The 18,354-nt window shown below is 38.7% G+C and overlaps 1 protein-coding gene across 6 annotated transcripts; it reads left to right on the top strand.

Annotated features, from left to right (window-relative positions):
• Positions 1-14,013: 14,013 nt before the first annotated feature.
• LOC103702020 (heat shock factor protein HSF30-like) lies at positions 14,014-17,992 on the top strand. 6 transcript variants are annotated; one of them, XR_005513050.1, is made up of 5 exons: positions 14,016-14,470; positions 14,929-15,795; positions 15,902-15,962; positions 16,147-16,543; positions 16,646-17,992. XR_005513050.1 is itself a non-coding variant. In XM_008784290.4 (2 exons), exons 1-2 carry the CDS (start codon positions 14,207-14,209, stop codon positions 15,712-15,714), a joined length of 1,050 nt encoding a protein of 349 aa, XP_008782512.1. In that variant the 5' UTR covers positions 14,014-14,206; the 3' UTR covers positions 15,715-16,106. The 6 variants fall into 6 exon arrangements, 1 of the variants encoding a protein (XP_008782512.1); XR_603243.4 differs by having other exon boundaries at positions 14,014-14,470; positions 14,929-15,962; positions 16,646-17,969; XR_603244.4 differs by having other exon boundaries at positions 16,147-17,969.
• Positions 17,993-18,354: the final 362 nt, after the last annotated feature.

Below are 18,354 nucleotides of genomic sequence, written 5' to 3'. Positions count from 1 at the left end.
CGAGGCTCATGTGTGGGCGTCTCCCCGAATTAGGAGGCATGAAGCATTGTAAAAAATAATTAAAGATCGCATGAAACAGACTAGGCTAGATGATCCAAACATATACATAACTAATTATCAAAGTTGTGGAGAAAGGGATCGTGTCGACATTGTGTCAACTATAATATCCGTCTGTACACATAATAAAACATACCACATGAATGCAAATAGCTTTTTTTGGATAAGAATTCTAGCATAGATAACGTATTAACTAAAAGGAACATATTAATTTGTACCCCTCTATAGCAAATATATATCATATTTTGTTGAATGTGCGATCAGATCAGAAAGAAGGAAGATTTTCTTCAATTTGCTCTACTTGAATATCTTAAAATAAAACTAGAAGAAGTTGGAAAAATTTCGGACTTGAAGTCTCCTTTTTTTTTAATTAATCCTTTACATCTCACTATTTATAATACTAGTGAGGTCCCCTCTTTTATAATTTGGGTTGGTTTTCGCTTCTAGTTTGAATAGTACTAGATATCCTAAAATAAATATGATTAATAAAAATATTCTAGAAAAAGTTAAAATTTTTAAGGAGGTAGATCTCAACTTCTAAATCGACTCTGCCTTCTATCACTCCGCCTAATTATTTTCGAATGGAGAGCTAAGCTCAGTCAAAATTTTACTTAAAGAGGAAAGTTTTAATTTGACCAATTCATTTTGGAGCCTAAATGATAGAATTTTGGCCCGATCCAACCTCCTAGCAGGTTGGCCCAAAGTTGTAGATCTCGAAAAAAAATCATTTTTTTTTTAAATATCATCTCAATCGAGCATCGTATGACCATATCTGATAGGTGCATCGATACTTTGCAGGGCATACTTTATTTATGCCTCTTTTAAATATCAATGTATTTGATCTTAGCTGTTCATATACCATATCTGATCTTCACATGTATTCTCATGTTATTATTTGCCGCACATAGATGTTTTTTTGAAAAGCACTACATTGATTCAAAAATTGTAACAATATTATTAGATAATGCAAATATAATAAATTTGTATTAATAACTAACCACTTGATGTGGGCGGCTTCAGTAGTGGATATGTAAATAATGCATAGTAATTTTCACGTTACTCCATAATTATTAGTTTTAGATAATAACCTTATCTTTCCATTTGATAAAAAAGAGTTGCTCAGATCCAACCATATATTGGACTTTCCAGTTTTCCATTAACTCCTCCTAAAATTTATATTACAAACATGATTATGCTTTTGAATGCTAATACAATTAACAGTTATAAGCAAACCCATAGTAATTTAGCTCCCCCCATTTTGTAATAGGAGGGTGCTCTTGTTCCATTTTTATTTTCCCCACAACTTTCCAGAAAAGTAGAGTGGGTTTCAATTAAGGTTGTGAATAATTGGTTGCACATAAACCTTTTGTTTTTCATAATTTGATCCATTCAGCTGGTTAGAAAACTATCTGGCAAGCCCTATACAAGACTCAGTTTGCATTACAAAAGAATTCTAAGATGTCAAACTGAAATGCTAACCTTACCCATTTGGAACACCCTAGTGATTCAACATGGGGCTGGTTCAAAGTCTACACCTAAAAGCAATTCACATGAAATGTTGAAGTGTTCATGAGCTTAGAGAAATCTCACAGCTATGAATAAGTCAATAATGCATGCATTTGCATGTACCAAACACCACAGCATATATTGCCGTTTCCCTCCTCAAAAGTAGCTGCAATGAATTAGAAATTGTGCTAACTGGAAACTTATCCCTCCGAAAACAAATCTCCGTTGTATAATTTATTCGATTCGTTGTCAAATACTGCCACCAAGGCAAGGACAAAGAAGCTTGCCGAATTCCTTGAAAAAAAAAGGGGCCAGCTAAAAAAAAAATCAAACCTAAATGACCATGTCGACACGGTATATATATAGTAGTACAAACTACCAACCAAGCAAAAGACATCACCTTGGAGCAATGGGAACTTGATTTCAAATTTGCAATAAACCTACTCTCTTTTGTCATGCCCTTTTATTCATGCAATGGATATATGAGAGAGCTACGTACGTTCGCATGTGGTACGTACTATGAAAATAGCATGCAGTTTTGTCTCTGTCTTGTTGGTAGCCATTGGTTAGTCAAGTTGTGATAGCAGTCTTTCTTGACGTAAATATTTTTAAGTTGTTTTTCTTCATGGGAGTCGTATGAGAGAACGTGTACATGTAACGAGAGAAACGTAGCTCTCGAATGGTTTAATTCTTTTGGAGAATAAGTACGAGAACAAGTTCCTCCACGTAGATGTAACTTTCTTCTAACCTTCTATTATTAATAAAATTACGTCAAGAAAGAAAAAAAAAACTTTATTGGATTGGTTTTGTGACTGCTTTCGGTGGACTCCTGCGATACGAATGGGTGTTAGTTGGGACCGCGGCAACGGTGCTCGTGCCACGAGCCAAGACGAACACTTTCTTCTGCAACAAGTTTGGTTTGGTGAATCGAGAGAGAGAGAGAGAGTGAGTGAGAGCCGGTCACGCTCAAACGCGGTTTAGACTTTGCCCGGCTGGGTAATAAGTAATTAGGAACAAGTTTCCATTTTGACCACAAGTCAACAAACATGAACTTGTGAGAGTGCTTGCAGGATTGAGTACGACCCAAGTTTCTTTGAGTCCACCACATGCAGGCGCGTAATTGTACCATGTTCACACTTGGGTGGACTATATTGTTGATCTTTGACAGTTCATGGTATTAATTATTTCAAGAATATTCACGATATTTTGATGTATAAATCCACAATAATCAAAATTTTGACCGTTGCTTACCACATCCATTATTCAGCATTCAATTCAATTGCAATAATATTTCTTTTTCTATAACAAAAGGAGAGTTTAAGTTTTTCTTTAAGTTCAAAAAAAAATATTATGTAAATACCAACATAATCAAGGTTGAATCTTCTCATGGAAATTAAGTTTGGGAGAATTTTCCCTATAGATTAGTCCTCATTCCATTGACATGGGATGTTGGGCCTCTGCTGCTCCAGTTGGGCGGCCCGGTTTTTTCTGGGCCCTTTTTGTTTACGGCCTCTTGACCATATCAAAACCTTTCTTTTAAAGAAGCAATATAAAAATGTCTCAACCCAGTCAAAAGGAAAAAATATGTCAAGAGACGACCGCTGATGTCAACTGCTACCTTTCATTGTTGCAATTAGGCCTTCAGAGCTGAGATCTAGTTCATGAAACTTGACATGATAAGACGATCTTTCATCGTTCGATCGGAGGATTTCAGCATCTGGAATTTGGTACACGGAACGGTCATCAGCCATATCGTGATATCAAAGCATCGTGGGACGTCAAAACTAGGGGTTAAACAAGGAGGAGCCACACTTGCACTTCCATCCCTCGGGCTCGTAGTTGGTGAATTGAGTCCTGAAATGGTCCGTGGTGGTCGGCACCTGGATGGCCGCGCACGGCTCGCAGCCCCCGCACTTGTGCTCGCAGCTCGGCGGCCTCGATCCCAGCGGGCTCGCCCCTTTGAGCCCATCTTCACGTACCATGCCTTCACCTCTCCCTTCTTCTTTACGTACTCCCTAAATAAATCAAATCATTAACAAATAAGAGCGAATCAATAACGATAGTTCTACTTCTACCCTTAAAAGAAATAGTTTGCACCTCACACACTGCCACAATCAGCATCTCATCAAAAAAAAAAGCCAAAAAAATAACTAAAATCTATCTAAATGCATAAGCTAATATGGGACTAAACGGGAGAGAGAGAGAGAGAGAGAGAGGGGGACCTTTGTGGCTTCCCACTCCACCCGGAAATGGCTTGCAACTTGGCCTGCGCGAGCAAACAGAAGGATTTTAGCAGGGTTCAAGAACATTGACAGGCAAGGAAAGTATTAGCACACGAAGTAACCAAAGATTCTTGCTGCGTTCTACTGGAGAAGAAGCACGATTAAATCAGAAAAAACACAGGTCTACGAAAAAAAAAAAGAAGAAGAAAAAGCTTTAGTAAATCAAATTTGCAACTCTCCATCAGCTGGTGTGTTATGTTCTCGTTGCCCCATTTGAATTAGCACTGCGAATTGTTTCATATAACGAAGCAAGGTGGATGGTGCAAGAGAGCTGCGTGACATTTTCGAGTCATTGCTCGAAGAAACAAGAGGACAAGATGGAAGACCCAAGAAAAAATTACCTTGAGCCTCATGTGGAAAAGGTCTTCCTGCTGCTGCTGCCTTGCTCATGATATGCGCAATGCTAAGTAGTAGAATAACCCACACTCTCTTGTGTTGCCCACCCAACATCATGGTGTTATGACAGAAGAGACTGAAGAAGAAATGATAGCAAAAAGAAAAGGTGATTTCAGGCACTGCAACAGACCTCCACAATATTTCTCATCCAATCCCTCTCAACTATCCTGCTCCCTCTTTCCTGAACTCTTATTTCTCTCCAAGGATTTCCAGCACCTTCCATCAAAAACCCATATGATAAAGTCTATTTCTTCTGCCCCTTTCTTCCCCTCCTGCTGTCGCAGGCAAAGGCCTTTTCCTTCTCCCTGTTTCCCTCTGAGTTGTCACCAGTCTCAACACATCATCCGTAATTTATACCACTTTCAGGTGGTCCTCCCTCGAGGGCACCAAGACAAAGCTCGCCATCGAAGAATGGTTCCTAGCCTATGCAATCCTAGGCTTTAGGGAACTTAAGAGATGGTACTCCTAGGCTCCCTTGACTGCAGAGCCTGAGAGACCTCTCCAGCAGCAGCAATCCGGTACCCGAAAATAGCCCACGTCAAAGTGGGGATAAGATCCTACAATATTTAATGCTTAAGAGATGAACTTCGGTCACCTCGGTCCTTTTTCTTTTATTTCTCTTTTTGTTTGGTGATGGTGAACAGCCTCACAGAAACCGTGATGTGATACAGAAATTTCACAATATTGATCCTCCCTCATAAAACTCTCTCCCTTCTCGTAGTGCCTCTCAATCTTTAACATCTCTAGGTCTTGTCTTCCAAACTCTCAAAAAGAAAAAAAAGAAGAAGTGGGGCCACATTGCAGTCCAGGAAGCATTCTTAACCAGCAAGTCCATTCTTCTTGATGGTGATTCCAAATACCAATATAAATTTGTCCCAAGGTTCAAGAATGCACAGTCTTCCATTCACTTCAAGCAGTCGAGTCCAGGGTCCAACCATTTCAATTCTACTGAAGAGGCCTTGTACTTACCATCCGGTTAAATCTCTGCTCAGGCATTCTCTTTGGATGGATGGATGGATGGATGGATGCTCCACGTTGCGAGGGAGGGCTCGCATCAGCAACCGGCGAGGAGCATGATATCTCGGGGAGATATGACCGAGCCAAGTGCACACCAGCCAAAGTGCTGAGCCTGATGCAGACGAAGCCCGCTGAAAGATGCCCTGCAGATGGAAATAAGAACCCAGCTTAGTATTGGCGACTCGAGAGGCGACGGAAGGAGGGAAAAATGGCACCATGAAAGCCTCTGTTTTTTTTTTTCTGATAAACAAATCACGATATCCCATGACTCGCCCTGGAAAGATGATGCACCGCCTGCTGCGCGTGGTGTTGGTGGTGCGGCCAGGCAACGGTGGCGTTTCATGCAACCACAGCAAATTAAACCAGACAATAATAATAAATTTTACAAACAAATTACTGCTGAAAATAATAATGTGTGATCCGATCTATTAATCCAACCTACTAATATATTTGAGTTTGAAATAAATCAATTTCAATCATAAATGGATCACCCCTATTTAAACTTATGGATTTAGGCCTTTAATCCATTTAATTTGTTCTAATATGTTTAATAATTGGATCGAATTATTATTCAGCCTATTTAACCTCTTTAACATATTTAAAACCTGCTTAATCTGTTTTGGACCTGTTTAACCTAGTCTGCTAAATATGTTTAATCGGTTAAAAATCTATTTAATTTGATTCGATCTGTTTAATAAATAAATTTTAGATATAAAATTTTAACTTCTTCAATAAATACATTGTACTAGTTTGGGAATATATTCTTGCACCCCCATAGAATGTGAGGAGAGTGTATCTATTTATATGGAGCTTTGAGCAAGTGGTTTCAGCAAATAGGATAGGAAAAGGATATCATAAAATAAGCGACAACAAATCAACTCAAATTTCTTATGCCACGACGAATAAACTACTTAGTCACCCCATAAATAATATTTTCTCTGTCCGACTATATAACATTTTGAAGAATAAAATTTATTTTCATTCAATATAAAGATTTGAATTTAAATATACTGGTTTAATCGGATGATATGAATAAGAGAAAATAGGACTTACTATTATGGAGAAACTAGAAGCTGGTTTTTTCTAGCTTTTCCTAAAATTATATTTCTAAAAAAATTGTATAATGTTTGTCAAAGTTTTTTTTTCTTTTTTTCGTTCTTGAAGTTTTGTGTTAAAAGACATAAACGCAACTCTTTTTTTTCGAGCAATGCCGAGCATATCTTATGTGAGGACCCGTGCGAGCGTGTGTTTAATTCCACATCGGTTATTCGCTGAGGAGATTTTGAGTACTTATACAGAATTAAGGAATCCAAAAAATAACTTTCTGACTAGCTATTTTAGGTAAGGTCCTGCAATGTTACAGATGATATTAGAGCGAAGTCAACCCATAGCCATAGAGGGAGTATGCGATGAGGAGATAATAATACCTTTCAGATCGAAATATGGCTGTTAAATTAAACCACGAGTTAAGGAATGTCCAGGGCTAATCGCATGGCCACTAGTACTGGTCCCAGCCCAAACTCTTAACAAAATTATGAAAGGAGGCCAGAGGTGGTCTAACCAGCAGCCCATGGGCTGCCCCTTTCTGGCCTTCTATTGATGGCTGGGCCAGCTGCAGTAACTTCTTGGGCCTGGCGGCAACCTTTCCTTCTCACAACTTTTCTTTGCTTCTTTTGTTTCGGTTTGATGAACTTGGGGAAGTGGCAGGTCATACCCCAATCTCTAATACAACCATCCTGCCTGCTAGTTAACACCTTTACAAGCTAATTGTTAAGGAGTTTCCAAATAATGAGTTATATTCTATTTGATGCTAATAATCTATACATTGGAACTCATTTGCTCGACTCTGATATAACACCGCTATACATCCTCCATCATTACTAATTTACAGTAGCATATCACTTAGTGAAATATGATTGTTAAGGAAATTTAAAAAAAAAGAAAGAAAGGAGGGAGACCGCGAGCATTTTAGCCGCTCGAGTTCTGATCTTTGACGGTGCATCATCTAAGAATCGAATCTAAAATAACTGGAGATGCGCAATCACTAAGAAAAACTCATTTCATGATGAACATTGAATTTGAATTAATGTATTTTGTGTAACGAGCTCAGTTTTTTGGTACTTTCCAATACTCATTATTCATCTTTTTATTTGAGAAACTAGAACTCAAAATAGTGGCTACTCCCACTGCCATTAAGTAGAAGTAGAGAGAGAGAGAGAGAGATGTTTTATGCGCTTTTTGGTTCCTACTTGTTTTTATCCAAAAATTTTTAATATGAAAATAACATCACGACAAAAATAATATATAAGTATGAATAAAGTCTGAACAAAATAATCCTGTAAACTTTGGAAATAATGTCTAAAATGATGCTGAAGAAATTATGATGGAATAGAATTTGATAAATGTGGACTTCACGGATTGGATTGGATAGTTTTTCCACGTCCAATCCTGCTGGAAACGTCTACAGGCTCCATTGTTATACGTGTTTCGCACCCCCAGGCAGTGGATTCGCCAGGATATATTATTTCACGGGAGGGCGAGCCCGGGATCACGTCGCCAGTATAACGGATCCAGAATTCGCCATCCTACCACATGCACTCACACCCACATACATTGATGTGGGATTAGTTTTGCCGAGGGATCTTAAGATTGACATTTGATGATCCAAATAGGATCGCATCGAGTTGATCTTAAATTAAGAAATAATTTAATTTTTGATAATGGAAGATCATCATATTTAGCATATTGTATTATGGTGATTAAATATTTTCGGATATCCACGAATAACCTATTCAGTATTATAAGAAAATTTAAAATTACTTACCATATAATACCAAAACTACTCCTAATAAAATATTAATATATGAATTATTGATATATTTTATTAAAATACATTTATTAGTTCTATAAATTATTAATCCTATAAAGATACATTGATTGTTGTTATGGAATTAATATTTTTATTTATAGTTAAATATTTTTAATACTAATATTTATTTGGATGAGGAAAATAAGATAAATAAAAGCAATGTATTAAATAATTTTATTATATAAATATGGAGTACAATACATATTTCGACTATAATTTAAAATTCTTCTTGAATAATAAGATGACAATAATATGATTAATAATATCAATAACATGATATATATCTTAAATATATAATATATATAATACATATAATATTGATATAATATATTTATGGTATATTGATATATAAATTTTTCTGCTGAATTGAGTGGTATTTTTGTCCTCAAATTTTATCCCAAAATCGCTGTTATAGAGTGATTTTGGATACCCGACTTCAAGGATGGATATTCCATCATTGGGTTGAGTGGTGATTTGAGGAGTGTTGGTGATTTGAGATCACTGTCATAAATCACCGTGGTACAATCAAATATAGTTATTTGATCTTAGGACGATCATTCCATACAAAAAAAAAGTACCATAGCACAATGCCTTTTTCAAAAACACTTAGACCTAATATTAAATATTTTTGTCTGTTTAAATTTTATGAGCCAGGTATGGGCTCACCTTCAAAGAATGTCTACAGCTTAATCAGAGTAGAGGGACATTTTTATTCTTAGGACTCTTTGGTTGCTCTCGTATACTCCTGTTTTATAAAAAGATATTAAAAATATAAAAAGTAGTAAATATACCTTGTATAGAATAAAGGTAGAAGACAAAGTAAACGGTTGCAAGATCCATCTTGGAAATTAATATGTGAGCCAAAGGTGGGGACGGAAAAGGTGAGTCCGACTTCTTCTAGTTTGCACTCTGCATATATTAGAGGTACTCGCCGACTAGATGGAGATTTATGGATCCAAATGGAAGCTCAAAGTGTATATTTTTATGTAGAGTATGAGATAAAAGCTCAGTTGCTTTCTAAAGCACTTTACTTCAATTGCTTTTCAAACAAACCCATGATATGCCCTTTAAACTGAAAAATGTACTACCAATTAGTTGTGCAATGTCTAAGTTGATTGACAATAAAAAAATTATGAGAAAAAAAATTATTTATATTTTGTTGGCATAATTTTAGGGATCACATACAAATTATATCATCCATAATATTTTTTTTTATTAGCATTATCTTGTATCAACCTATATAATTATCATTTGTTAGTATGATCTTATTAGAGTAATTCTAGGTATCACGTAATAACATGTATCATCCATAATAATTTTTTTGGTAGTATGATCATATATTAACATATATTATTTTTTTTATATAAAATCTGTACACAAGTACATATAACTCTTAAGATTTACTGAATGTGATGGAATAGAAAAATAAAATTCTTTATCTCTTTCTTTTTCTTTTGTTTTTCTCTTCTTCTGCAAATATTTTAATATGGTATCAGAGCTACCGATCACCTAATCTACCGCCATTATCTCTTGCGTCATTATTGTGGCCGTGATGGCCACGTTTAGAAGTTTTGAAAACCTCCATTGCCGATCTATCGATATCTGTTCTCGGATGAATCAACACCCAAAGTTCCTCAATTTTTCAGTGGATCCATACATTCCCTATTTCCCCACAAATTTTTTATTTTCTAGTGAATCAACATATTCTCTATTTCTAATATATTAATACCTTTGTTTTTTATGCATCCACAGCTCTTTTCTACCATATTTTCTTCACCTTCAGGTCGTTTCTCTTCACCGTCGCCCAGACCCTTTTCTTTCCAACTTTAGTTTTATTTGCTGCCTCCAGCTTCTTCACCATCCAGTTCGAGATCTCTTACTCTTCTTTCATGATGCCTCCATCTGTAAGAATTGACGACCTTTGATTATGTTTTTCTTTTTAAGCTCTATTCTCAGTGCAACTGCTATTTTTTACATATTTTTTCACTGCCACATCATCAGGTAAGTCAATAAACTACATTGGTAGATATGTTAGTCTGCCACGTCACTCAAACATATTACTAGTTTATTACAATAGTTAGTCATGTTACTTGAATATGTATGCATTTCTTAAGTATCCTACCACATTACGTGAATACCAGAGCCTGATTCTCAGTTATATCCACTATATCGATATGGTCAACTAGATGGATATGGTGACATCCTCCCTGCAAGCATAATAATATAAGATAAAATTTATATTCGCAAGTTCTCTCCATGTGTATGTTGTAATGCTTCGAGAATGTTCTCATGTTTCGAGAATGGAAGGCGACTTACACCGTTTAGAAGTTTCCGGAAGATCAAGGGCCAAGTGGGAAAGTACGGACAGTCGAGTTATTTATTTATTTATTTATAAATCCACCTAGAGTTACACATGGGCACCATGTGCGCTAGATCATCCTCCACCTCGCCAATATAATTGTGTTATATACGAACGTCGACATTCTCAAAGCTTCGAGAATAATAAGCGGTTTAAAAATACTTAGAGAACTTTCTAGAAATCATGCTTCCCTATTAGAATATACGAAATTAGCTAAGCACTTGTAGGACCATCTGTATCCGTGCCCTCCCACGAACACATGGACTCCCTTCGTCCCTCCTCACTTCCGCTCGGTCTCTTTCTCTCCTTTTTCATTTTTATTTGTTACCTCTAACCCTTTCATCATCCACTTCGAGGATTCTTGCATTCACGATGTATTTGTCTACGAGAATTATCGACCTTTGGTTGCTTTCTCTTTGAGTTCTGTCATCGTTGCAACTGTTATTTTCTATGTATCTTCTCACTGCCACATCATCAGACAAGTCAATCAGCGACATCGGAAGATACATAAGTCTGTCACGTTAGTTAGATACTTTGACAGATACCAGTTTGCTACGTTAGTTAGTAATATTGGTGGGCACATTGTCTACCTTGTCAGTCTACCATATTAGTCAATTTGCTACGTTAGTTTTCTGATTTGCTGCATCAGTTTCTAAATTGTTATGTGAGCTTCTATTATGCATTCTACGTTATCATATCAGCTTCTGAGTTGCTATGTTAACTTGTAATTTGTTACATCAATTTCTGAGTTGTTATAATAGCTCGTATTCTGCCACATCAATCTCTAAGCTGCTGTGTTAGCTTCTAGTCTATCATGTCAGCTTCTGAGTTGCTAGTTCAATTCTTGATCTAGTACATCAGTTTTTCGGTACTTTTATGGTTCAGTTTCCAAATTCAAGCTGACACTTATAATATCATTTTAAGTTTGAGAAGGGATGTTCGCATAATTTTAGACATCATGTAAAGCCTGCATCACCCATAATATTTTTTTTATTAGCGTAATCCTATATCAACCAATATTATTTTTTTTAGCATAATGTTGTTAGAATGATTATGGGGATCACATAACAATATATATCTTTTTTTTGTTGGCCTGGTTATATATCAGCTTATATTTTTTTATATGAATTATGTATACAAATATATATAATTTTTGAGACGCACCGAAAATGATAAAATAGAAAAATAAAATTTTTTACCACTCTTTTTTTTCTCATTTTTCTTTTCTTCTATAAATATTTTAATATATTTTAATCAAATCAATTAAAAAATAATAGTAACACAGGGTCCAAAATTTTGAAGGTCATATAATTCGACAATTTAAATTAATAATTTTTGTAAAATAAAAGTAACAAATGTATCGAGTCTAAATTCTAAAATATACGTGTATATGTATATGTATGCATGTCTAAATATATGGCCACATTACGTGGATGTGGGAGCCTATTCTTAGGCCCTGTTTGGGGGAGCTGTTGGCGGTAGAGCTGTTGGAAGTAGAGCTGTTGGAAGTAGAGCTGTCTGAAGTAGAGCTTTTATGAAAAGCTGTTTGCTGTTTGGTAACTATAATTCTAAAGTGCTGTGGTACTTTAACATGTGTTTGGTAAATAAACTGAGAAAGTACTTTTGTATGACAAAATTACCATAAAGGACATTGCATGGTATTATACAACAGAGCCTAATAAAATATAACATATATTAATACATAATACACGATATAGTATAATATTACTGTAATGTAAAATAATATTATTATAATAGAGTAATATGACATTGCATAGCTAGCATAATAGTAATATAATTATTAGAGTAAATTAATTTTCCATAATATAACATAATATTAAATTATTTAATATAACATATTAATGTATTATGATATAATGTAATATATATTATATTTATAGTATAATACAATAATAAAGATATAAAATAATATAATTATTAGTATAAATTAATTTCTCATAATATAACATAATATTAAATTATTTAACATAACATATTAATGTATTATGATATAATATATTATAATATTATATTTATGGTATAATATAATAATAAAGATATAAAATATTATAATTATTAGTGTAAATAATTAATAATGTAAATTTTTTATCTTATTTATTTATTCATTCATTCATTCATTTATATAAATATTTATTTATGCATTTATTTATTCTTTTTTTCTTTTCTTTTCTTTTCTTTTTTTCTCTTTTTTTTCTTTCCTTTTCTTCTTCTTTTTTTCCTTTTCTTTTCCTTTTATTTTTTTCTTCTCTTCTTCTCCTTCCTTCCTCTACCCCGTTCTCCTTTCTTCTCCTCCCGCACGGCCGGCAGTGCCGGAAGGGGGCCATGCCGCGGCGGCCGCGGGAGGCGGCCGGGCCATGGCCGGCGGCGGCTGCGGCAGTCTCGGTGGCCACGGCTGGCCCCCTGGGAAGAGCTCTCCTCCCGCGAGGCCGACGGCGCCGGAAAGAGGCCGGGCCGTGGCGGATGCGGGAGGGGGTGGGTCGTAACCAGCGGCGGCCGTAGGAAGGGGGAGGGCGCCCCCTTCTTCTTCCTCTTCTTCGGCACCTCCCCACCGTGGGACCTCCTTGTTCGGCGCCTCCCCTTTCCATGACGGAGAAATCGTGGCCGGCAGCCGCCGTGGGAAGGGGAAGACCACCCGTCTTCCTCTTCTTCGGCACCTCCGCACCGTGGGAGAGGGAGGGGGTGCGGCGGCGGGGGAGAAGGAGAGGGTGCGGCGGCGGGGGAGAGGGAGTGGGGTTCGGTGGAAGAGGAACAGGCAGCGAGAGAGAGGTTTTTGGGAGGAATTTTTTTTTTGAATGGGGGTATTTTGGTAAAAAATACAGCTTCCCGACAAAGCTGAAAACAGCGTTTTCGGAAAGCTCCAAAATGGAGCTTCTGCCAAAAAGCTGTTTTCAGCTTCCCGCAAAAGCTGAAACAACTTTTCCAAAATTTTACCAAACACCGTTTTTTACCTAAAAGTACTTTTGGAGGGCCAGAAAGTGCTTTTTGGCCCTCCAAAAGCTCCCCCAAACAGGGCCTTACTCAGATATATCCGCTACATGGATATCGTCAACTTGATGGATAAGGTGACCTCCTCCCTGCAATAAAATAATATAATATAAAATTTATATTTGCGGGTTTCTTAATGCGCATGCCGTAATGCTTCGAGAATGTTCTCATGCTTCAAGAATGGTGGGCGAGTTACACCGTTTAGAAGTTTCCGGAAGGTAAGAGCCAAGTGGGAAGGTACGGACAGTCGAGTTATTTATTTATTTATAAATCCATGTGGAGTTGACACATGGGCACCATGTGCGCCAGATCATCCTCCACCTCGCCAACGTAATTGTTTTATATATGAATATCAATATTTCATACTCGGAGAACTTTCTAGAAATCAGGCTTCCGGGAATTAGATAAATACTTGTAGGACCCATCTCTATCCGTGCCCTCCCAGTGACACGTGGACCCCCCTGTGTTCCCCTTCGTCCTCAGTGCGAGCGAGAAACTCGGTAGAAAGCTTTGCTCAAGATATCCGCCGAAGCACCGCTCTCTGTTTCCCCTTCCAGAAACTTCTGTACGTAGTTCATAAATACCCCACTCCGCTCGGCCCGCTTCGGCTCCTTGCCCATATCCGATAACAGCAAAACCCCGCCCCAACGCCAAGCTCACCATAGCTCTCAATTAATTTAGTCTTTTCACAGTGAGCAATCCAGTTGGGTGCTCATGGAGCGCGTCGTGGTGGTGAAGGACGAGGAGGAGATGGAGGTCCCTCAGCCGATGCCGGGGCTGCACGAGATCGGGCCGCCGCCATTCCTGACGAAGACGTTCGAGATGGTGGAGGACCCGGAGACGGACGCGGTGGTGTCGTGGAGTAGAGCTCGGAATAGCTTCGTTGTTTGGGACTCGCATAGGTTCGCCACCACTCTCCTCCCCAGGTACTTCAAGCACAACAACTTCTCCAGCTTCATTCGCCAGCTTAACACTTACGTAAGTACTCGGCAATTCTTCCATGGCTAACTCGTTAACCGTTTCATTCCCCCCCTTTTTTTTCTTAGCGTTTTCCAGTTCTTCCCGGCTGTTTTTACTTGTGGATAGTCTGTGTTGAGGTATGAAATTTTAATATTTGTTTTGTGTTATAATATGATATGTTGAGATTAAAGTTTGATTCCGCCAAAACTAGTTGAAGCATCCTGAAGTTTTTTAAATTATTATATTCTAAAGCGGATGGAAACTGACCACCGACCGAGAGGGTACCGGAAGCGTCTAGATCAATCGTAACACCGAGACACTACTGGAAGCATCTAGAGCAATCGGGACACCGAGACAGCGCTGGAAGCATCTAGAGCAACCCTTACGCTTTGAGAACAATTAAAAAAAAAAAAAAGAAATAAGGTGGATGTGGGGTCGATGGACCTGATGTCTGACAGTGACGACCATGGATGCAGGGCTTTCGAAAAGTGGATCCGGACCGATGGGAATTCGCGAACGGGGGCTTCCTGGGAGGCCAGAAGCAGCTCCTCAGGAACATCAAGAGGCGGCGTAACGTCGGCCAGAGCTCCAATCAGCAGCAGCAGCAGGGTGGCGGCGCGTGCGTGGAATTGGGGAAATTCGGGCTCGAAGCTGAAGTGGATCGACTGAGAAGAGACCGGAACGTTCTGATGCTGGAGATTGTGAAGCTCAGGCAGCAGCAGCAGAGCTCCCGGTCCCTGCTCCTCGAAATGGAACGGCGAATGCAGGGCACCGAGCGGAAGCAGCAGCGGACCATGGCGTTCCTGGCTCGAGCTCTCAAGAACCCGCTGTTCATCCGGCAGCTTCTGGTTCGAAGCCAGCAGATGAAACAACTGCCAGGAGCAGGCAGGAAGCGGAGACTCCCGGCGACTCCGAGCTCGGAGAATCTGCGAGCAGGTGAAGAAGACGAATCGGCCATCCAATCGGAGATGGAGAGTCTGCTGTCTGCCCTGGACAGCGGCGTGGGCGGCTCGAGCATCGGCCGGAAGAATGAACAGACGTTCGACGCTATGGATCAGAGCTCGGGCGCGATCACCGATCTGATATGGGAGGATCTGCTGCTGAACGAGAGTCTGCTTGTAGGGAATGAGGCAGCGCAAGGAGAGCAGCCGGGGATGGAAGTCGCGCCGGAGGAACTGGCGGCAGAGCAAATTGAGTGGGGCGACGAGGTGCAGGACTTGGTGGATCAGATGGGCTACTTGGCTTCATCTCCAGAGCCTTAGATTGTATTTAGATTTGTGTCGGTGCTTTGTTAGTTCTTGGTTGGTCCGGTCCGAGTCTGCCACCTCCGCCATCATTGTCCAGTGGGTATCCTTGTGTCCGCACTTAGCGTAGGTTCTTTGTTGCAGTAAACGTGTCTTAGTGCTTCGCGCGAAGTGTTGCTGAATAATGGCATCTCTTGACCTGCAGGCAGTAGTTGAAGAAAGGAAGAAGCAATCCAGGAGAGATGTCTTCCACATGGGTCTTCTATGTACGTCTGGTTTCCTGTGTCTCGTTGCCCCCCCCCCCCCCCCCCCCCCCTTTCTTTTTTTTTTTTCCTCTTGGCCCTTTTACTAGTTGTTGTTGTGTTCGAGTTTATCTTTTATCGAAGCTGATTAGTGTTCTCTTTTCTGTATTTTTTGCCGTTCCTCTTCTTTGTTTTCCCTATTTTGTAGGTTGATTGAAAATTGCAGTCATGGTTTGATTGATGAAGACATTTCAAGAGTCTGCAGAGGAGACTACTCTTGCAAGTAAACAAAGCAGAGTTTCTTATCTGCTTTGGGTGCAGGTGCAGGACTGAGTTTGAGTGCTTAGGAGTGTCAAGGGAGGTAAAAAAATGGAGGGGTTAATGGTACAGAATAGTTAATGGATTTCAAAACTTTGGGGAACTTTTTGCAATGCTCGAGGAGCCGCAGGCCCGCAGGTGTCAAAAACTTTAGGTGTTCTTGAATTAGATGAAGCTGATAAAGATATGCCAGTGAATGGCTGGCCAAGATAAAAGAGAATTCGAGCAATCCTTTTCTAGCTTATGATGGTTCTCAGTTAGGATTACCAAAATGCCTCCAAGAGAAGGTCGATCACCTTTTCATCAAAATTAGCTTATTTTAACCTACTTGTTGGAATGTTCTACCTGTGATGGCCTACTGATCGCTTATTCTGCTTTTGCTGCTTCAGCACTTGCTTCCGGCACCTCCAATTTCAACTTCTTTGACCAAGCATCACGATAAGCCATATAACAACTATCATTGTACTGTGTATCGCTTTATCATTGTGTAAAACTGATGTATGGTGGTGTTTTTCTACGTTCAACTACTAAATTTGATTTTGAAGAAGCATCAGTGAATCTTGACATGCCAAATTCACAGCATACATGAAAGAGAATGGGAGGAAGACAAGTGAACGACTGATGCCAAGAGAAGGCATCGGAATTTGACATCAGTTTGGAGAGTATTGCAAGAGACTTTTGTTGGTCGGCTAGAGTTATTGAGCACCTATATCAACTGCTGCTGTGACTGGCTAGGGCAGGGAAGGGCAGCTGTCATTTAGGTTTCTGCTACAATTTTTGGTAGTAGTGTTCAGGCTGAAGCATGTATCAGTTTGGGTTGGCAAAATTGATCCATTGATGCAGATGCATGATGGTCAATTTTTCTTAGTGGTGTACTAGTGTTCCACTCCAGCTTTGGTGCAGCAGATCTTGAGCTATTTTGTGCATGCATGGCGCTGTAAAGCTCTGTGCATCAGAAATGCAGATTGAAACAGAAGAAGGGAACATGCAATCATTCCTTGCATGATGTAATCCAATCAAACTTGATGTCATTGTCTCGGCCTCCTTGCGTGAAGCGACACTTCTATCCTCCTTGTGTCTGTGCAGTCATCGACAGCTCTTCTGAAGTTTGCCTTCGTCGTCCTTTAATGTCTCAAATAAGATATCCGGAGTTGTGGTTACATACTTCCTACGGACTGTTCCAAAGCAAAATCTGCAAGCATTCAGAATGATTAATTCAGGGAAGACTGGGTATTTTCTGTTGTAAATTTGGGTTCTTTAACTCCATTTGCTTGTTGGTCACTAAAGCTCGGCTTTTTGTGAGCAAGTAGACTCGGGTTATTCAACTCTGTTCGGGTTCTTTCTTTGAAGTTTTTGCAGCGAGTAGTGCGGAAAAACTGAAGGCAAAGAAATGGTACTGGAGTTACTAGAAGCCATAGATAAAACGATTGAGCCAGTAATGGTCTCCATAAAATTTGCAGCAAGCTAGTTCACCGGAATGGCGGCCTTCTGTATAATCTCAGCGTTTTGAAGTGTTCCTAAATGACCTTTAAGCCTGGTGTTCATCAAGGCCAGATTGGGGTAGTTCACCAAAATGGCCTGCTGGCTACTCTGGACTAGTTGTATCACCTTGTAGATCTAAATCCTTTTATTGCGTGAAACCGGAGATTATATTAACGAATTGGCAAATCTGTAACAGTTAATTTTGATGAAGCTTATAACTAGCAATCATTTAGCAAAGCCAATCAATTATCCAGCAAGACATTTGTCTAAATCAAAATTACTTTTTGTCTATTATTTGATAAGATTGAACAACATGAATTGGTTCTATCCCGTCCTGATCCATCAAAAATATCAGGGTTCTCTGAATTATTTATTAACTGATTTTTATGGCATAGAACCTCTGATAAAAGTTTAGACATTTTTTTTCTTTCTAATAAAATATATTGTTTTAAAAAAATAATCATTGGAACTAAACCTTTCCACCTTAGAATTCATTAATAATGAACATTATAAGAAATAGAACGCAAAAACATAATTACAGGCTCTGAAGAATTTTTTTGAAAAAAAATTCTTGAAACTAAAATCTGCCGTACCAGATAAAAAATCTTTCGCTTGG

Source organism: Phoenix dactylifera, chromosome 8 (assembly GCF_009389715.1).
Source record: "Phoenix dactylifera cultivar Barhee BC4 chromosome 8, palm_55x_up_171113_PBpolish2nd_filt_p, whole genome shotgun sequence".
NCBI classification, from domain to species: domain Eukaryota; kingdom Viridiplantae; phylum Streptophyta; class Magnoliopsida; order Arecales; family Arecaceae; genus Phoenix; species Phoenix dactylifera.
The sequence above is the reverse complement of the archived record's forward strand: the minus strand, read 5'-3'. Positions and strand labels throughout refer to the sequence as shown.

Coding starts and splice junctions, on each gene's coding strand:
- LOC103702020 (XM_008784290.4), top strand. CDS start 14,207: ATGGAGCGCGTCGTGGTGGTGAAGGACGAGGAGGAGATGGAGGTCCCT. Junction 14,471..14,928: donor TTCGCCAGCTTAACACTTAC/GTAAGTACTCGG, acceptor CCATGGATGCAG/GGCTTTCGAAAAGTGGATCC.